At 37.1% G+C, this 19247-nt stretch overlaps 1 protein-coding gene across 1 annotated transcript in view; it reads left to right on the plus strand.

Moving 5' to 3' along the window:
- LOC105051390 (urease) overlaps positions 1-13791 on the plus strand; it is a 43222-nt gene extending 29431 nt beyond the window's left edge. The window contains 6 exon segments of the mRNA XM_010931819.4: positions 3671-3800; positions 3874-4032; positions 6242-6412; positions 12128-12262; positions 12538-12609; positions 13312-13791. Coding sequence (XP_010930121.2) covers positions 3671-3800; positions 3874-4032; positions 6242-6412; positions 12128-12262; positions 12538-12609; positions 13312-13533 — 889 coding nt within the window. The 3' untranslated portion in view covers positions 13534-13791.
- The last annotated feature ends 5456 nt before the right edge of the window (positions 13792-19247 follow it).

The following is a 19247-nucleotide window of genomic DNA, read 5'->3' on the forward strand; positions in this document are numbered from 1 at the left end:
GGCCATTTTGTCGTCGAGTGCATTGTACCCGACGACAGGCCTAATCATAAGTCCGATGATAAGTCAGAGCAGTTGAGAATTCAGAGGCCGAATCTGAATCGATATGGGTGTTACATGTTGATGGAGTGTCCAACGTCCAAGGGAGTGGGGTCGGGCTTATCCTTACCAACTCCGAAGGGACTGTAACTGAGTAAGTCCAGTTCAATTTCAAAGCATCCAATAATCAAGCCAAATATGAAGCCTTGCTAGCCGCTTGAAGATTGCTAAAGAGCTTGGTACAAACAACATGAAGGTCTTCATCGACTCACAACTGATTACAGGTCAGATTAAGGTCGAATTTAAAGTTCGAGATGTGACCATGATGAAGTACCTTCAGAAGATAAGAGATCTTGGAGGTGAGGGATCTCATTCAAGTCTTCCAACATTTCCAGATCTCTTACATTCCGAGAAGTGAAAATGCACGTGCCGATGCACTATCTCGACTGACGACTACTTCCACTATTCGATCGAACTTCGTCGAATATCTCGAACCATCGAGTATCGACAAGGTTGATGAAGTGATCAAATAAATGATGAACCAAGCTGGATGGATCCGATCATTTAGTACTTAATCGACGGTACTCTTCTCGGAGATTCATTAGAAGCCAAACGTCTAAGATGGATGGCTTCTTAGTATGTGTTGATGAATGGGCAACTATACTAACGGTCCTCTCTCTTCTACTAAAGTGCCTGAGACCTATCGAAGCTGACTCTGCTCTCCGAGAAGTCCACGAAGGGATTTGCGAAAATCACTTGGGGGTAAATCATTGGCTTATAAAGTTCTGTGATAGGGATACACTGACCCATCATGAAGAAAGATGCAGCTAAGCTTTTCAGAGGTGCGAGGCATGTCAGAAATATACCAATATACAGCATCAATCGGCCAACCAGTTGACATCGATTATTGCACCATGGCCATTCGTACAATGGAGAATCGTTATTTTTGGACCCTTCCCTCCAACGACTGGTCAGAGGAAGTTTTTGGTGTTGCCATGGATTACTTTACCAAATAGGTGAAAGTTGAACCTCTGACGCAAATCACTGAAGGCAAGATGGAAGATTTCATTCATAAGTCTATTATTTGCAGATTCGGATTGCCACATACCATCTCCACCGAAATGATCGATAATTCGACAATCAAAATTTCAGAGAATTTTGTGCAAAGCTTCATATCACAACAAACCTCTATCGGCCATCCACAATCTAAGGTAAAGCGGAGGTGACAAATCGAACAATCTTATATGATCTCAAGACTCAACTGAATGAAGCCAAAGGTTTGTCGATAGAAGAATTATATCCGGTCTTATGGGGCTTATCGGACAACTCCTCACATCTCAATAGGAGAATCATCATTCAACCTTGCATATGGAACGGAAGCAGTGATCCCATTGGAGATCGGACTGCCATCAATGAGGGTCGAATAGTATGTAGAGCTTAGCAACTCCGACCACTGAAGAGCCGATTTGTACCTGCTCTCAGAGGTTCGGCAGCAAGCTCAAATAAGAATAGCGCATACGGATAAAGAGTGGCCCGATACTACAATGCGAGGGTCAAACCGAAAATCTTGTCCTGGTGACTTGGTTCTGAAAAAGTAGAAGTTTCAAAATCTTTGAATGAAGGAAAACTATCTCCAAACTGGGAAGGACCTTACAGGATGACCGAAACACTTCGCCTAGGTGCATACCGATTAGAGATCCTTGATGGAACGACTGTCCCCCAGATGTGGAATGCCGACAATCTTCGAATGTACTCAATAAAGTTGTCCACATGTACGACATATTTGAAATGATATGATCAGATTTCAATGTTCTTTGAATATTCGACTATCTACAAATGTAATGTCTGACCGACGACTCATCGGCCAACATGCATACCGACCCAACTCTGGTTGGATGATTACATGTCAACGCCAAGTAGACGACTGTATATGCCAACTCAACCACGGTTGAGCGGAACATTACGTTGACTCAGTTACGGCTGAGTGGAATATTATGCTGACTCAACTATGATTGAGTGGAACAATAAGCCGACTCAACTCTGATCGAGCGAAAAATATACCAACTTGACTCTGATCAATCGAAGGATATTCGACTAGTCTCAGTATATCAAATATTTGAAAAAATTTATGTTTAAAGTTTAATCGGCTGATATCCGACTAACAGGCAAATTTTACAACTTTAACTACCGATTGTTAGTCGGCATACGGACTAATAGTCGGATGTTCGATAGATGTTCGTCTACAATGGCAACAATTATCTATGACAAATAACACATTCAAGAAGTTTAACATCTAGAAAAATTTTCATTCATTCATTTATCAACAAAGGATTACAAAATTGGACCAAGGTCCGGTTACAAAAAGGAAAAAATCGAAATACAGTCCAATAACAAAAAAAAAGGCCTATGATATCTACTCCGATCATTGCTCGGTCTCTCTGTCGCAGCTCTGGTCTCCTGGTCTTCGACAGTAGCTGGCTCTGCTTTGGCTGACTGCAACATTAAATAACTATCGCCTCAAATCGATATACCAATGATGATTGCACGATCAACGAAACGACAAAATGGCTAGCGACCTTTTGATTTTTGAGGGGATCATTAATGCCTGCAGTCGAAACAATCGCAAAATCGAAGCTCGAAATGACACGTGATGACTCTCTTCATCCAACGTGTCAAGCCATCTTGGACTTTGGAGTGGGGGACAACTGTTGGGCCAATCGGATCTGCTCCCGTCAATTCACGATCAGCCATCCGAATATGTGTCGGTATGCTGTAGAGAACCGTCAAAGCCAGATCGTTGAAGGAGTTTCGGTTCGACTACAACATCTACAAGGTCCATCATCCGACTTTCTATCGGCACCATGGACACGGTATCCGACTATCAGTCGATACACCAACATACAGTCGGTAATTCCCAATCGACTTTCTTGGCGGATCCAAGTCAACCATAATGGCTCGATCGACTTCATAACCCATGGTCAGTCAGAATATCAGAGTCATAAACTGATGGTCAGTCGGTATACTACAAGCACCGACATACAGTAGGTACGTTCGCATCACCGACACAGTCGGTATATCAGAAATCGCCAACGCAAAGAGCATGTAGCGGTTACATACCACGATTATTGGTGGAGATTAACTGTCCACCCCACGATCATATAATATCGGAATAAGTGGGACCTCACGTGCCGAACCATCGCAAACAATTACACCCAGATTGCCTATATAAAGGGAAGGTAAGGGAACAGCAAGGGTAAGATACTTCTGGACTAGATTCTATCAGATTCAATTCTAAAATATCTGTTGTTCGTTATTCCCCACTGATTTAAGTATCGGAGGGTCTCTGTCGGATATAATTCCGGTCAGTGGACTTCTTTTGCATGTTGTTCTTCGCCAGAGTCAGACGCAATCGGGGATTGGCAGCAACAGGTGGTATGGTCCAAGATTGCAAACCATGATTTGTATATTTATTGGCTTAAAAATTTTAATTGTATACAGGTAATATCATCAAGACCTTGATATATATGCAAAAAAGAAAATATATGATGATATCTTTGTACAGATCTCAAGTATCTGTCTTAATCTACTCCTTGTGAGCTATTTTGAATGGGTATCTCACAAGTCATATAAACAGTGAAGGTGCAGGTGGTGGTCATGCTCCTGATATCATTAAAGTATGTGGTGTAAAAAATGTCTTACCCTCATCAACAAATCCAACTCGACCTTTTACTTCAAATACCGTAGATGAGCACCTCGACATGCTGGTATGATGGATCTTATTTCTACCACTAGGTATTGCTTAGAATTCACCTCTAAACTGAAGATGAATTCTTGCAGCTGGTTTGTCATCACCTTGATAAGAACATTTGCGAAGATGTAGCATTTGCTGAGTCTCGGATCCGGGCCGAAACAATTGCTGCTGAAGACATTTTGCATGACATGGGGGCCATCAGTATCATATCTTCTGATTCACAAGCTATGGGTCGTGTTGGTGAGGTCTGTGAAGTCCCCACATTTGCTTATTGATATACTTTCCATCTTTTGCTAATGATAACTTGTACTATTTGCTCGCTTTGCCATGAGAAGAAAAGTTGGTGTGCTGAAGTAATACAACGAAATAAGTGGAACACACTTGCAAATGAAAATGAGCATTTGGTTACCCAATTTTATGTCTATCTATCTTTCTATATGTATACAAACCCATATGTGCATGCATATGTATAGGCATGTATATGAATGTGTATAGATTGTGCTCCTCTTGAGAGGAGCCACTATCTACCCTCTTAGATCAAGGATCAATGATTAGACACATAAATCGAAAATCCACACTATTGATCATGTTCTACACTAGCAAAAATGCCTAGAACCCAAAAATCACATATTTTGGTAGTCTCCAACCTTTACATCAAGTGGGTGCAAAAATGTACGATATACATACAATCATACACACACGCACACACACACATACATACATATACATACATACATATGTGTGTGTGTCAAAAATCACATATTTTGGTAGTCTCCAACCCTTACATCAAGTGGGTGCAAAAATGTACGATATACATACAATCATACACACACGCACACACACACACACATACATATACATACATACATACATATATATGTGTGTGTGTGTACACACATACATACATACACACACACACATACATACACATAGACAGACATACGTACGTATGTGTGTGTATGTATGTATGTATGTGTGTATATATGTATATACATATATACACATATATACACACACACATATACATACATGCACACACACACATGTGCGTACGTACGTCCGTCCGTCCGTCTGTTCGTTGACTTTCAATCTATACATATTTTAACATGTGTACATACCATGATTGGAGTTGGATTCTCAATTTAAATATTTTATCATGTATTGTAGCACACTAGCACAGTGGAAACTGTCCATTTTTGGGTCTACTTGATTCATATGTTAGAAAACATCAAAACACAAAAAATTTGATTTATAGGCATTTTTAGTAATATAGATCATGATTAATGATGTGAATTTTCGATTTGGATGCCGATAATTGATTTCGGATCTGAGAGGAATAGATATACTCTCCTCTCAAGAGGAGCATAGTGCATCCCTATATATACACTCTATGATCAGCATAATCATCTATGGAAACTTTCAGACATCTTGTGCTTCCTTTTTTTTCTTTGGGCGTGCGTGTGTTCTTTTACTTCCATGAAACTTTTGGTGTTCATAGATCAAGGGTTTGCCCTATTGACTTTCAATCTATGCATGTTTTAACATGTGCATACCATGATTGGAGTTGGATTCTCAATTTAAATATTTTATCATGTATTTTATCACACTAGCACGGTGGAAACTATCCATTTTTGGGTCTACTTGATTCATATGTTAGAAAACATCAAAACACATAAAAAATTCTGATTTATAGGCATTTTTTGTAATGTAGATCATGATTAATGATGTGAATTTTCGATGTGGATGCCGATAATTGATTTCGGATCTGAGAGGAATCGATATACTCTCCTCTCAAGAGGAGCATAGTGCATCCCTATATATACACTCTATGATGAGCATAATCATCTATGGAAACTTTCAGACATGTTGTGCTTCCTTTTTTTTTTTTATGTGTGTGTTCTTTTACTTCCATGAAACTTTTGGTGTTCATAGATCAAGGGTTTGCCCTATAAATACTGAAACTGTGAGGAGCAATGAATCTTCTTAAAGATGTGAATAAACTCTGTTGATAACAATAATAGAGTTGGAGAATCAAAGGGATGCTTAAGTTACATGAAACAAGTATGGATGTAAATGGTGCTGACTGCATCTGTTTCATTTCTACATTCATATCCTGTTAAGCTGAATACAGGTGCATTATATATTAGTTCGAATCAATTTTAGATTCAAATGCACATACATGAAATCTAGTCCATTTTTAAATCTGGATCTAGATGTAAAATAAAACTGAAATAGAGTTACCAATAAACCTCTTCGGCTGATTTCTGTTAATTATGTGCCCAGCCAGGATGTCTGTTATATATGTTACGTAGTTCTTTCTTTCCTTCCACACATATGGTCTAGAACTTCGTCTAGATATTAGGGATGTCTACTGTCATAGGGATATCTGCTTCTGTGATTGTGTTTTGATTTTGAATTGTTTCAAGGTTTAGGTTGCTTCCCTGTTCTTGTCAGGTGATTACTCGGACATGGCAAACTGCTCATAAGATGAAGATGCAAAGAAGAAGATCAATTGAATCCAGTGGGTCCAACAATGATAATTTCCGAATCAAGCGATACATAGCAAAATATACTATAAATCCAGCCATAGCCAATGGTTTTTCTAACCACGTTGGCTCCATTGAGGTAAGTTTGATTTCTAAATTTTCATGATGTTAGATTAGAAGCAGCTGTATCAAGTGGTCGGTGCTGCTTCTAAAACTAAGTACAAACACAACAGTGCACATGGACACAAATTTGTATTATATGTAATTCAGATTACACATCTTTCATACCTAAACTGCTTTTGAATTTTATGTATCGTTTAGTGGGACAAGGACTCAGAGTGTGAGACTTGATTGCTGTGTTGCATTCTAGCCAGACATTTAAAAAGTCTTGTTTGTCAATAACTATTTACTAGTATATGCTAGTATAGCATGGGAGGTGTTGGAAGCTGTTGATTGATAAGTGTATGTTTTAAATTCAGGACAAATCACAAACCAAGGTTCTTCAAACTGGTACTGGAAGGGGTACCAGCTGGTGACTAGTTTGGCATGCGGCTGGAAAGTCCTCATTGCCATTGGGGGGGTAGAACCCTAGGCCATAGGATTAAGGCAGAGGGGAAGAGAATGCTCACCGGTGGTGCCGGGAAAGCGGGAGAGGGCAAGCATCAAGTCTCAATGGGGTGTGCTCCCAGTAATCACGAGCGCACATGCCCCCACCACCATTTGAGTTGGTTCGGCCCATTTACCGAGCCAATAGGAGAAACTGTCACGGTTCCCTGTCGGTTCAGTATGCCCCAAGCCATGCAGTTTTGGGTGGTATGGCGAATCATTTCACAAACAAATTTCAGATGATATAATGAGTAAGAGAAACATCCGTGTGAACAAAAATTATTTTTTTACTATCATAAATGATAGTTGGCTTTTGTATAACTCTTATTTATGTTCAATGCAATGGGTGTTAGTGGCATGTTTTCCGGATATGGTTAGGTGGAACAAATTTTTCTAAGACTGCCACAAGATCTAATTTGCCTATTCTACTGAATAAGATTTCCTTTTTCCCTCCATTAATAATTTTATAGCCCAACATTAGAGTTTAAAAGTTAGGGTCATCATGCATTCTAGTTACATCTTATTCAAGATGCATGGACTTGCTAAGCTCAAGCCCTTAGGGATATGAAATCTAATAATTTGAAGGTTCAACTTTCTTTATGTATTGTCAGTGACAAGGATAGGGATAAGGTAAGTCACTATCATTTACATTTCTGATCTACCATTTATGGTTCAATATATAGTTGCTTGGCATGTTCCCCTGTCCAAGTTACTTTATTCATAATACCAACATGATGGAGGGATTAACTGGCACAATTGTAAAATGAAGTCAAGACAAGTCAAAATGATATAACATGAGTGAAACACCTGGGTTACCGAATGTGATAGGTAGCAGTTGGCTTTTAATTATACTTCCATTAGTAATGAAGATGAATCTTTACCCTAAGTAAGTTTACTTTGCCGGGATTTTGGAAAATGGTAAATTGGAAGAAAGTATTATGATACACCTTCTTCTTGGAGTCTCAAGTTTTGATATGCAAGACACATAAAACTTCTATTTCGACATGCTGGAAAAATTGCTGATCTCAAGCTTAAGTAAATATGAAACTTGAATACTCTTCATATAAATTCTAGACTTTTTGCTGTTTATTGTCGACAAGGATGCATGGTTAAACGAGATTAATTTTTTTTTATGTTATTCGTCATGCATGATGATGGTTTGCCTTATTAATGGCTTATAGTAACTAGTTTATTCTGCTACTTTGTAAATACAGTTAATTAAAGAGTTATGAACAATGCTTGTGATGGATCAAAAATTCCTATCCTTTTCAACCATTAGATGATTTTTATTATTATCTGTGTTGTTGTTTGGATGCCCTATGAGTAAGCTTGTTGATGGCCCAGGCTCAAGTAGGCACACCTTAATCTAGGCCAACCTGTATTGGTTGTGGGTTACCAACCTTGCCATTGGGCACCAAAGAGAGAGTTTGGAATGGAAGGAAGCAAAAGAAAGTTTTATTTACTTGTTTGGTTGTTGGTTGGTTGGTTGGTTGATTCATTCATTGGTTTTGTTGGTTTATTGGTTCATTCGTTGGTTGGTGCGTTTGTTGCTTGCTTGGTTGGTTTATTTGTTGCTTGGTTTGTTTGTTTGTTGGTTTGTTTTTTCGTTGGGAGATGGGGGATGGAGGGGGCAGGGAGAGGGAGAAAGCAGTGTTTGTAGTTGTATTGTGTAGTAATAGAGATAAAGAAGAGACGAGAAGAGAGGAGAGCATAGTTCAGATGAAGGGATTTTGATGTCTATTATTTTATTAAATTGTGAATTTTTTTGGGTTATTTATGTACATTGGTGAGTAAACCACAAGTTTGGTTGGTGTATTTCGTTGTTTGAGTTGCTTCTGCTCTTACCTAAATGACGTATCTATCCATTAAAGATAGGAGTATCAATGGATTGGTGGAGAGTGAATACTTGAGAGAAGGTATAATTATTCATACTTTTGGGCTCTAGTTAGGCTTGGATTGGCCTGGGTCACGCTTAAGGCAACCCAGGCCCACCATCAGTTGAGGTCTAAATCTTAGGGTCCAGCCTAGGTCTAAAGTTCATTAAATCTATGATCAAATTTGGTTAGACAATAGCCTAACCTTGTCAAGCATTGGGCCCATTATTAGGCTTATTTATAAGCGTTTAAATTCTCTGAAGGCAAGGTTTTAGTGGTGCCAAGTGATGAACCCCAATATCTTGGAATAACATCTATCCAACAAGATAGACAGGATAAAATTTCTAGAACTAGCAAGATTTCCAAAACTTGAGTTGGCCACATACCGAGCCCAAAACAACCACAAATTCAAGCATTTAGGAAGAACTACAAATTAGTAAACATAACCACTTCTTAAAATATTTAAGAGGTCCAGTTGGTTCTACAGAACCACAATATCAAAAAGGGTTCAAAAACAAAACTATACAGAACCACAATATCAAAAAGGATTCAAAAACAGAACTCTTGAGGCATGGTTGGCCCAACTATGCTCTAAGCTCACTTCCCTTCACTACCTATCATCTCCTATGCCTCGGGCTTTTAAAAAAGAGAAAGAAAGACCAACAAACATGACCAAAGGGATCAAGCAAGCATAACAAAATAAACTTTGAACAATTTATGGGTGCACGATAAAGAATGTGGATTTAACAAAAATGGGATTTCCATGATCAAAATTGCACATATAATTCCAAGGTGCTGTAAATTATTTGTGAATCAGGATTTTGCTTATGACTCCAAAGAGTACTATATAAGTCATCTACACAAATAAAAGTTTTATATGTCAATACTTTCAACATGAAATTTATGACCATTTTACAGAACAGTTTCTCAGCTCATCAATCCATAGGATGAGGGCGCATTATCCCTGTGCATGATTATCCAAAGAGTTCCAAATATTTGACATTTGTGCATGGTTTTCAAAGAAGCATATCAAGCACTTCCAAAAATATATGGTTCAAGGTTTAGGTTCAAGGTTTCATGCAAAGGTTTGCAATAATACTAATAGTTCCTTACAAACATGACAGTAGTGTATAACTGTGAATGCACATAAATTTCAAAGATATCCAAGAGTTTCCATATCATAGCATTATCTTGCTTGATCCAAATTACATTTATACAAAGAACATTTAGCCAGAACCAAGGTTGAAAATCTAGTTTTGGTGTTGTGCTAATGGCTAATAATATCATGATGTGTTGTAACAAGCATGGCATTTGACAAGAGAGCACTAGCACAGATGTATGCTAGTGATGCTACACATCTCATGCCAACCCATGCTTGTGTAGGCACCGCATTAGCTTGGCACAATCTGGACCGATACAGTCTGAAACTCTAAGCATTTGATAGGGAAACATGCAATTTATTTCAAAGAAGTGTTGGATAATATAGAATATATAGTTCACAATATATTTTGTGGCCATTAACATAAAAATATATTTTAGAAATATGTAGCTAAAACATACTAGTTTGGCTGAGGTTACTTACCAACTTACCAAACATGCTAAGTCAAAGACAAGAGCCCTTCTACTCAAAACACAATACTCAAATAGCTAACAATTATAAACAATCTAGACATTAAAATGTAGCTTCTGGAGTCCTTTAATAGGCCCAAGTACCCTATCAAAACCACTTTATTTCTATAATCCAATTAACCTTCATAAGTCCATGCAAGACACAATTTCACAACTAAAACAAAGTAAAACTCCAAAAGTTATGAAACCTAGTGTAGAACATTTTAAATAAATAGGAGAGCAGATTTACCTTTGGCCAAATCAAGCGGTCTTGATGGATCCAATTTTAGGCTCAGGCTTTCCCTGCAGGAAATTGTCCATAATTATCAAAAATTCTTTAGTAAAATTTATAATATTAGGATTCTTGCAATCCCTAGAGCATGAAGATTCCAAGACTGTAGGCGGTCACCGGAAACTCACCAAAGATGACCGGCAATATAAGTATGGAGGTGGCTTTTCGTAACCACAAATCTACAATATTTCATTAATTTAAATGTACTAGAGTTGGGGTTTACATCAATCAGGCCTATATCTAGAAGACGGGCTTCAAAGCCAACTCTCTTGTCCAATGTGGTGGTCTCTTCTCCCAACACACTAAAAACTATATTAGTGTTAGATTGAGGGGAATAAAAACCACAATAGAGAGGTAGAGAGAGGAGTATTTAGCGTACCAGATTTAAGAATAGGAGGAATGGGAGAAGAGGTGGGAGAAAGAGGATGGATTGCGAGAGATGGAGAGATGGGGTGGTTGTGGGTGGTGAGCAAGATGAAGGAGAAGAGTGAGTGTGAGATGGAGAGATTGAGGGAGGAGGAGGAAGCCGGTGGAAAGGTTGTTGGCTAACAGCAACACTCGAGAGGCAAAGGTGGTGGTGAGGTGAGTGCTCATGGGTGGAAGAAATGAAAGAATGGAAGGAGGCGGCAAGTGGGGTGGGTTGGAAGGTGAGGCGATAGGAGGGTTGCCCATGTGAGAGAAAGGGGAGAAGGAGCTTGGGAGCAGATTGGTTGGGTTCTAGGCTTATCGGCCTTGGGTAGCCCGATTTAGGCCCAAGTCGTTACACCAGGAATTCCTATCTGAGGTCACCTATGATGTTATTTCAACTGAATGAGATGCTCTAATCTAGCATGTGAAGGCTCTTTTTGGATGTTTGTTTACTTTTTAACCTAATAATACCCATGTTGGTGAGAAGGGGAAAGGAGAGGTAGCGTGGAGAGGGAAATAGTGTGGGATCAAGAGAACCTAGGGAAACTATGATCCCTGAATTTTCAGGCGCTAGATTCCATTAAAAAGATGATTATCTTCTCCCTAAGTTATAGACATTTCAAGTCCAAAAGCCTGTCTCCATCAGTCAGTTTTCTCTCTTTTCCTACATTCCCCCATCTTCCACAAAGGCACCTACTATCACAGGATTATGTGTTTTGACATCAAATGGTGTTGAAATGTGTGGTTTGTCAATGGCTAGCACATACTAGCTTGGCATGTTATACTGTACTGTATAGCTGCTTGAAGGTTATAAGACTACGGAGGGAAGATAATATTTAATATAAGTTAGGATAACTTTCAAATAAAACAGCATGCAAGGAAAAAAAACATGTGAATTCTCAAGCAAAGTTACTGGCAAGTGTTGGGAAATCTAATATATTTGTTCTATAGAAGATATTCCTCTCTCTCTCTCTCCGCAAACCAACCCCCCCCCCCCTATGACAGATCCCTTTGGTTAGGATATCAAGTTTGGAGGCTCTAAACAATTAACTTTGTTTGTGAACAGGTAGGGAAACTTGCTGATCTTGTCATCTGGAAACCTTCATTCTTTGGTGCAAAACCAGAAATGGTGATTAAAGGTGGTGTGATTGCATGGGCTAATATGGGTGATCCAAATGCTAGCATTCCTACACCAGAACCGGTAAATTTATTTTTTTCCCTTATTATGATATTTATGAAACAACAGTCTCCTTTGCTGCTTAATTTGTATACCATGTGCTAATAGCACACTCCAATTTTTCATATTATTGGACCCAATACGTGATGGGTGGCAAACTTTCTTTTCTTTTTGATGATGCATAGCAGATGATTCTTTGCAGATTCACACCTCCACTTTAAGATGATATTGTTAGTGGGACTTCTGTTTCCATTTTCTTAGGTCTTTGTATCAAAAAATTGATGTGATTGTTAATACAGGTGATGATGAGGCCTATGTTTGGTGCGTTTGGGAAAGCTGCCAGCTCCAACTCAATTGCTTTTGTGAGCAAGGCAAGTTATCTGACTTGCCCTTTTTTTTCTAAAAAAGAAAAAATCCTGTACAAGTTACATTTATCACATAGACGAGCATCCATAATCAATTCCAACAAGGAAACCGATATTAGTGGCCTGTTCTGAGCTCCCTGACAATGGCATCAAGTGGGAAGTCTAATGCCTTCTCATTTCTAAAGGTGTCCTTCAACATAAGTCATTGAAAACCTCTCTCCTTTACCCGATGAGTAAATTGTTTGAAGAGTTTTGTTGCCGAACAAGAGTTTTGTTTTTTTTCTTCCCACAGCCTTGACATATACCGATATTTGAATATTTTTATGCTACCATAAGTTGCAAAAAGAAGTACTAGTAGGTTGACCAAGTAGGGCATCCAACGTTTCCAGCATTGCCGAACTTGCACATGAAGGAGAGTGTCTTCAAACATACTGAGCTCAGTGTGTTTAAACCTGGCTCTTCTTTTCCATATGCAAACAATCATTAGCCAAGGAGAGTGTCTTCAAATTTACTGGCTCTGAAGTAAAGATTTTACCCACACAATAAACATTTGCACCATAGGCAATGGCACCTGGTTACTTTGCCATTTTGGCCCTTGCCTATCTAAAGACTGTCCAAGAAAAAAGCTTCTCCTTGTTTCTTAATCAACTGAACTCCCAGTAATCTGTGCATGACATGACCTCATCTGGATTTTGCTACTGATTCCAGGTTGCAAAAGATTTGGGCGTTGCAAATGAGTATGGCCTCAAAAAAAGGGTGGAAGCTGTTGGTAATGTGCGCGGCTTGACGAAGCTGGACATGAAGCTCAATGATGCACTACCCAAGATGGACGTTGACCCTGAGACGTACATGGTGACAGCCGATGGTGAAGCTCTCAAATGTGAGCCGGCATCCTCTGTGCCCCTATCTCGAAATTACTTCCTCTTTTAGCTGCAGGTGGAGTTGGTGGTCCCAAACACCAGGAAACCATGATTAAACGAATACAACAGAATGCCTTTGTTGTATACTATAACAGGCAGCTCTCTGTGCTGAAATATCTAGAATTTTTTAGAATATTTATATTTGAGGACCGAAAATTTGAATAATGATATATGAAGAGGACTATTATATCATTATAGGATAGATTACTTCTAATAAGTATAATTAGTTATTATGATAATAAATAAATGTTCGACTTTCTAACTGTAACTCATAATAATCGGAACTCGTTGCAGTAGTGTTTATCTTCTTCTTCCTTTTTTTTCCAAAAAAAAAAAATTATTTGCTGAAAATTGTAAACTAAATCTTGAGTTTGGTGAAAAAAGTTTTTTATCGGATTTTAATTGATGACTTACGTCTTACCATGGTGTTGCTTTATCTGTGAGTTAAAAGGATGTTTTTGATTCAATTCATGAATCTTTCATTATTAACATAATGCACATATCTGATATGCATATATATTTGCGTATATGTGCATATATATGTATCTATGTACATATATGTTCATACAAGAACCATCAAATAAAATAGTTCTATGGAATCATAACATAAAAGTAGGAAAGACTCTTTATATCTGGTCATACAATTAGATTGTGTTGACAATTGCAAAAAAATTGTTCATAGTATGATAATACTATGACGATGATGATGATGATGATGATCATAATAAAATGATGGATATGCTCCTGTCATCTAATGGTATGGGATATCTCTCTTTCAAAAGGACAGTGGGCTTTTGACTTCCTTTTAGGATAAGTAGCTGATCATTGATTATCAATCAATCTAAAATTAATTTTTTTTCGGTTGATGTCGGAGCGGTTAATGGGGATGGATTGTAAATTTATTGACTATATCTCTACGTTGGTGCAAATTCAACATGGCTTGATAATTTGTTGCTCCATGAATATAACATAATTAATTTGTTTTTAAGAGCAGAAGTTTTGATTTATGATTCAACATTCTAAAGTCATACTGAGCTGAAGAATGGGATGGCTCTGGATAACCATTGTCTCTTTTAATTGTCTTAGATACTTGGGTTCTAAATGGGTCCAACAATTTCTATGTAGGTTGACTTGAATGCAAGTTAGGTAGTAATCAAGGAGGTATTTGGTTGGAAGGAGTCGGGATCTGGAATCGAAATGGAAATGAAAATGGGCGACTTTTATTTCAACCATTTGGTTGGAGGGGTTTTATTTCGATTTTATTTTTGGAGTAGAATGAGAATGGTTCAATCTATCTAAAATTTAATTGTTATCCTACTTCAAATTTTCATTCTGATTTCAATTTTGATATTGGATACGAACCAAATGTTTTGGAGGATTTGGCCATTTCGATTTTGATTTTAATTCTAATTCATTCTCATTTTGATTTCGATTCCAGTTGTGAGCCGAATAACCCTTAAGTTAAACTATTTGGCATAATTGATGTATGATAGCTTCTAAATCCAATGATCTAGAAGTTTTTGACATGTATATGGAATGATTTTCGAGAATTCTTATTGAAGTTGAAAAGTTGTTAGATTTTAAAAACTAGCCATCATTCAAAAAAAATATCATGGAGCAACATTTTTTTTTTGAGAGAGAGGATGGAAGATCTGCGGATGACCTAATAATGGATGATGCACCATCCAAAACCTTCGGGCAAAGAAGTATAAAAATTGGGGCAAGCCCAAGTTTATCAAATGATTTTGTTAAAATTAATATTTTTAAAGAAATTGTTAAACCTAATATTTACTTAATTTTTGGAGTACAGGACCATCAGGTCCAGTAATATTGGCATGACTATTAGCATCCAATCTGGATTCGTGTTGGATTTTTTATGCAAATGAATGATTGGTCTTTTTTTCATAACATTAACCATTGAATTATATCTTGCATAGCTCTTAAAGCACCCTAACATCTTCCCTCCCTCCATCTATATAAATCTTGAAGTGGCTTTTGTGTAATCCAATAGTTGATATCTTAAAAGAATGTGAATCATTCTCTCATACGAAAGATACAACTAGAACCTATCCTCCATATATTGCACCTAGCCCCTTCTATGCATATATGACTACATATTCATGCCTTAGTTCAACTCAGAATGGTCTTGTTGGGATTTGGATGCACAGTAAAAGGTGGGGTTTTAAAATTTTAACATACATCAATAATTAATTACATAAGATCCGAACCCCAGAATCTAAAATCATCTTAATAATTACAATCAAATATAAATTAAATAGTAATTAAACAAGAGAAAAAATAAATATACCACCAAAATGATTTTGGATTGCTCGCTGTTTGATTGATTTTCTTAAGGTATCCAAACATATGTCCTCCAATGATGATCTATATAGGAATGAATCAAAGACTCTCCTTTAATTCTTTTTCTTGATTCCCTTCGTAAGAAAATCAGCATGCCCTCTTTCTTTTTTTTCTCACTTTACCAAAAACTTTTCTTAGCGTGGAAACCCGAGAAACTTGGGCTGTTCAACTGTTGGACTTGAGGCATTTGGAATGTGAAAGCCCTTTTACACCGTGACTCCAAGGATTGTGGCTTTCTCTAGGTGTCAGGACATGTGGGGCATGAACCAACCCATAAAGAGTTTTGCCTTCTCTTTTTAACGCGAGATGTGAGAGATATGAGGTATGAAACCTCTTTCACGCCAACTTGTCTTAGGGCGATATTCCACTTGGTGTCAAACTCTTTGACATATCAACCTTTGACTATCAAAGATTATTAGGAGTCTAAGTGCTTTGGAGATTTGATGGTGTCAAGCTTTGATGTATCAAAACTTTGACATGTCAATCTTTGGCAAATCAAAGTAGTTGAGAGATTAGTTAGAATTTTATATATACTAACATGCTTATGGCCTTCATTAGGATTTCATATAAATCCAATTAGGTCTTCCAAGGCCTAATCTTAAGCCCTTGATCTTTTTTTTTTGTGCCTGATCCATTGGATTTTGCATCTAGCCAGCAGTAAGCCAAACTCATGTGCATCTAAATTAATTAGAACTCTTCTAATCTATTAAGCCCAAAACATATTAAGTCTATGTGTTATAATTAAATAGAACTCTTCTAATTAATTATTAAATTATACTTTTTAATTTATAAAAATTTATAAGTCAAGATTGACATCTAGCAACATATCATGACTATTCAGAAATGTAGAATTTTGATAGAATAATCAAAACATCTTTCCATAGAAAGTTTTGTGTAATTCAATTCTTTGATCACACAACATTCCAAATAGGCCATAGAGATATAATCATGTCAAGTCCAAATACTTATCCATATATATTTTGATCTGATGACAATGACTCGATTGATGAAATATTATATATTTTTTCTAATTTTTATTCTATTTTAGCCAAAGACTTTCTAAGTTATCATCTTATAAGATCACATAGGATGTTATCTCCTCTTATAAGAAGTGCTTGATTTTTCATTGATCACTCATAATTTTTATGCACACTTTATTATATCCAGAACATTCCACAGATATCTCAGAGAGTCATGCTACGGTGTGGATCAAAGCATAGATCCATATGCATAAGGTATCATAGTAATTTCGATCTAAGGATCACTTGCATTACTTTCACTAAAGAACTACCTTTTAACATGCTAGTAAGACTCTATCAAATGATGTTCCTGCGGATTGATTCAATAAAGTCATTCTCCAATGAGCACCCATATCCTTATATTATTATTCTTATATAAGTGATTGTGAAATTAATCACCCTCTCCATCGAGCATATATAGGATATACCAGTCTTATCGATATCATTGATCTCAGACTTAATGATCCTATGACTAAAAATATTTTTAGATTAGGGCTATCAAAGTTTTAGGTATCATTGGCATGATCTTATCATGATCTTAAAATTATTATCATAATCTATGAGATTTATCATAATCTTAATTAAGTCATAAACAAAGTAAGATACAGAATATGATGAAGCACATGCCTTTTATCATTATCAAATAATCAATATCATATATATTAGTAGGATAATAACATAGAAAAATTCTGTCGCATTATCCATGCGATTGACTTGCTAGATATTAATTAATCTTTCAGATCTAACATCTTGAGTTGACATCGGAGGTGACAGAATAGAGGATGCTCAGAGAAGAGCCAAAAGCACCAATAGCCATAATTAGATATCCAATATCCTCACTTGATGGTGGTTAATGGTGCTCCAAGTAATGGAGATTGGGAGGAGAGGAACGAAAGATGGGAGCAGAGATAGGAAGGCAGTGAGGAGGGAGGGAAGGAAAACACTAGCATATCTTTTTATATTACTAGGCATAAAATGATTATGGGGTAGAATAATTTTTTTTTCCAATTTTATACCATAGATCAAATATGGATTTCGGGCAAAATTGATTTATACCCTAAGATTGGGGGATATCCCTCCATCAAGGGATAAGCCCATTCCAAGCCTGCCAAACCATGTTTGGCAGAATAAGTGGGAGAATTGGGAGGGGTATCCACCATCTATGCAACTAAACACTATCTTAGTTCAACTAAGGATGGTCTAACATCATATTTCTTAATCAGTTATAAAACCTTTTATTGCAATATATGTCTAAATTTTTATTTTTTTCTAACTTCTTAAAAATATAAATATATTTGATATAACTAGTTCTCTTTAAAAATATAAACAGTGATAGTAGCAATGATGATATTAGTAGTGATCAAATGAATGGAGGTGCAAATGATATCAAGGATGATGATATAATAGAGATAGCAACATGATAATTATGGTGGTAGTGGTGGTAGTGGCGGTACCAATGTGGCCTAGGTGATGATAATGGCTATGATGGCATGGTGGAGTTGATGATGACAACAACAATGGTATGATAATAATGGTATGATAGTAATGGCAATATTATTGATGCTAGTAATATAGTAGAGACAACAATGATGGTCGTGATTATGTGGTAAAGATAGCAATAATGCTGAAAGTGATGGCGGTGATGACAATGGAGGTGATGACTATAGTGGTAGCAGAGAGATGATGATGGTGGTGATAATAATAATGTTGGTGGTATCAAAAAGTATAAAATTTTTATTTTTGAAAATAATGAAAGTAGGAATTACTTACTTTCATTTTGTTTCTAGAAATAATGAATATGGCATTGGAAAGAAATAAAAATGATAGTATCAAACATATATATATTTTTTTCCTTCAATTTCTATGAGTTATATTTTAAAAATAGAAAATAAAAAAAAATAAAAGCAATGCTGGTGCTAAATTGTCCTATATCTGTCATTCATTTTTCATTGATATAATTAGAGTTTTAAGACTATGGTTGAGATTTCAATTTTTTCTTCTTTTTGGGATTGTGGGTGGGGGATAAATATTGGATTTCAATCTAACACGCATCCAGCGACAGGAGTCTGTGCATACGAGTCATCAACCTGCTACAAAAATTAAATTATTCAATCTAAAATAACAGTACACTACGTGGTTTCATTGGCAACTTGAACCATTCAAATAGTCAAATAAATAGATAAGCATGCACTCCCAGCATCTAAAGTTCTGTTGCAGTTGACCCGTCAGCCGCCCCCGGTCCAGAAAAAAACCGAACCGGACAACGTGAGCCTCACACGGAAAGTAAGCCGGGCCGCCCACGGCCCCGCACTAGTGGACCCTGTGATTGTTCTCCCGGTCGGGA

The sequence above is a fragment of the Elaeis guineensis genome, chromosome 9, assembly GCF_000442705.2.
Source record: "Elaeis guineensis isolate ETL-2024a chromosome 9, EG11, whole genome shotgun sequence".
NCBI lineage: Eukaryota > Viridiplantae > Streptophyta > Magnoliopsida > Arecales > Arecaceae > Elaeis > Elaeis guineensis.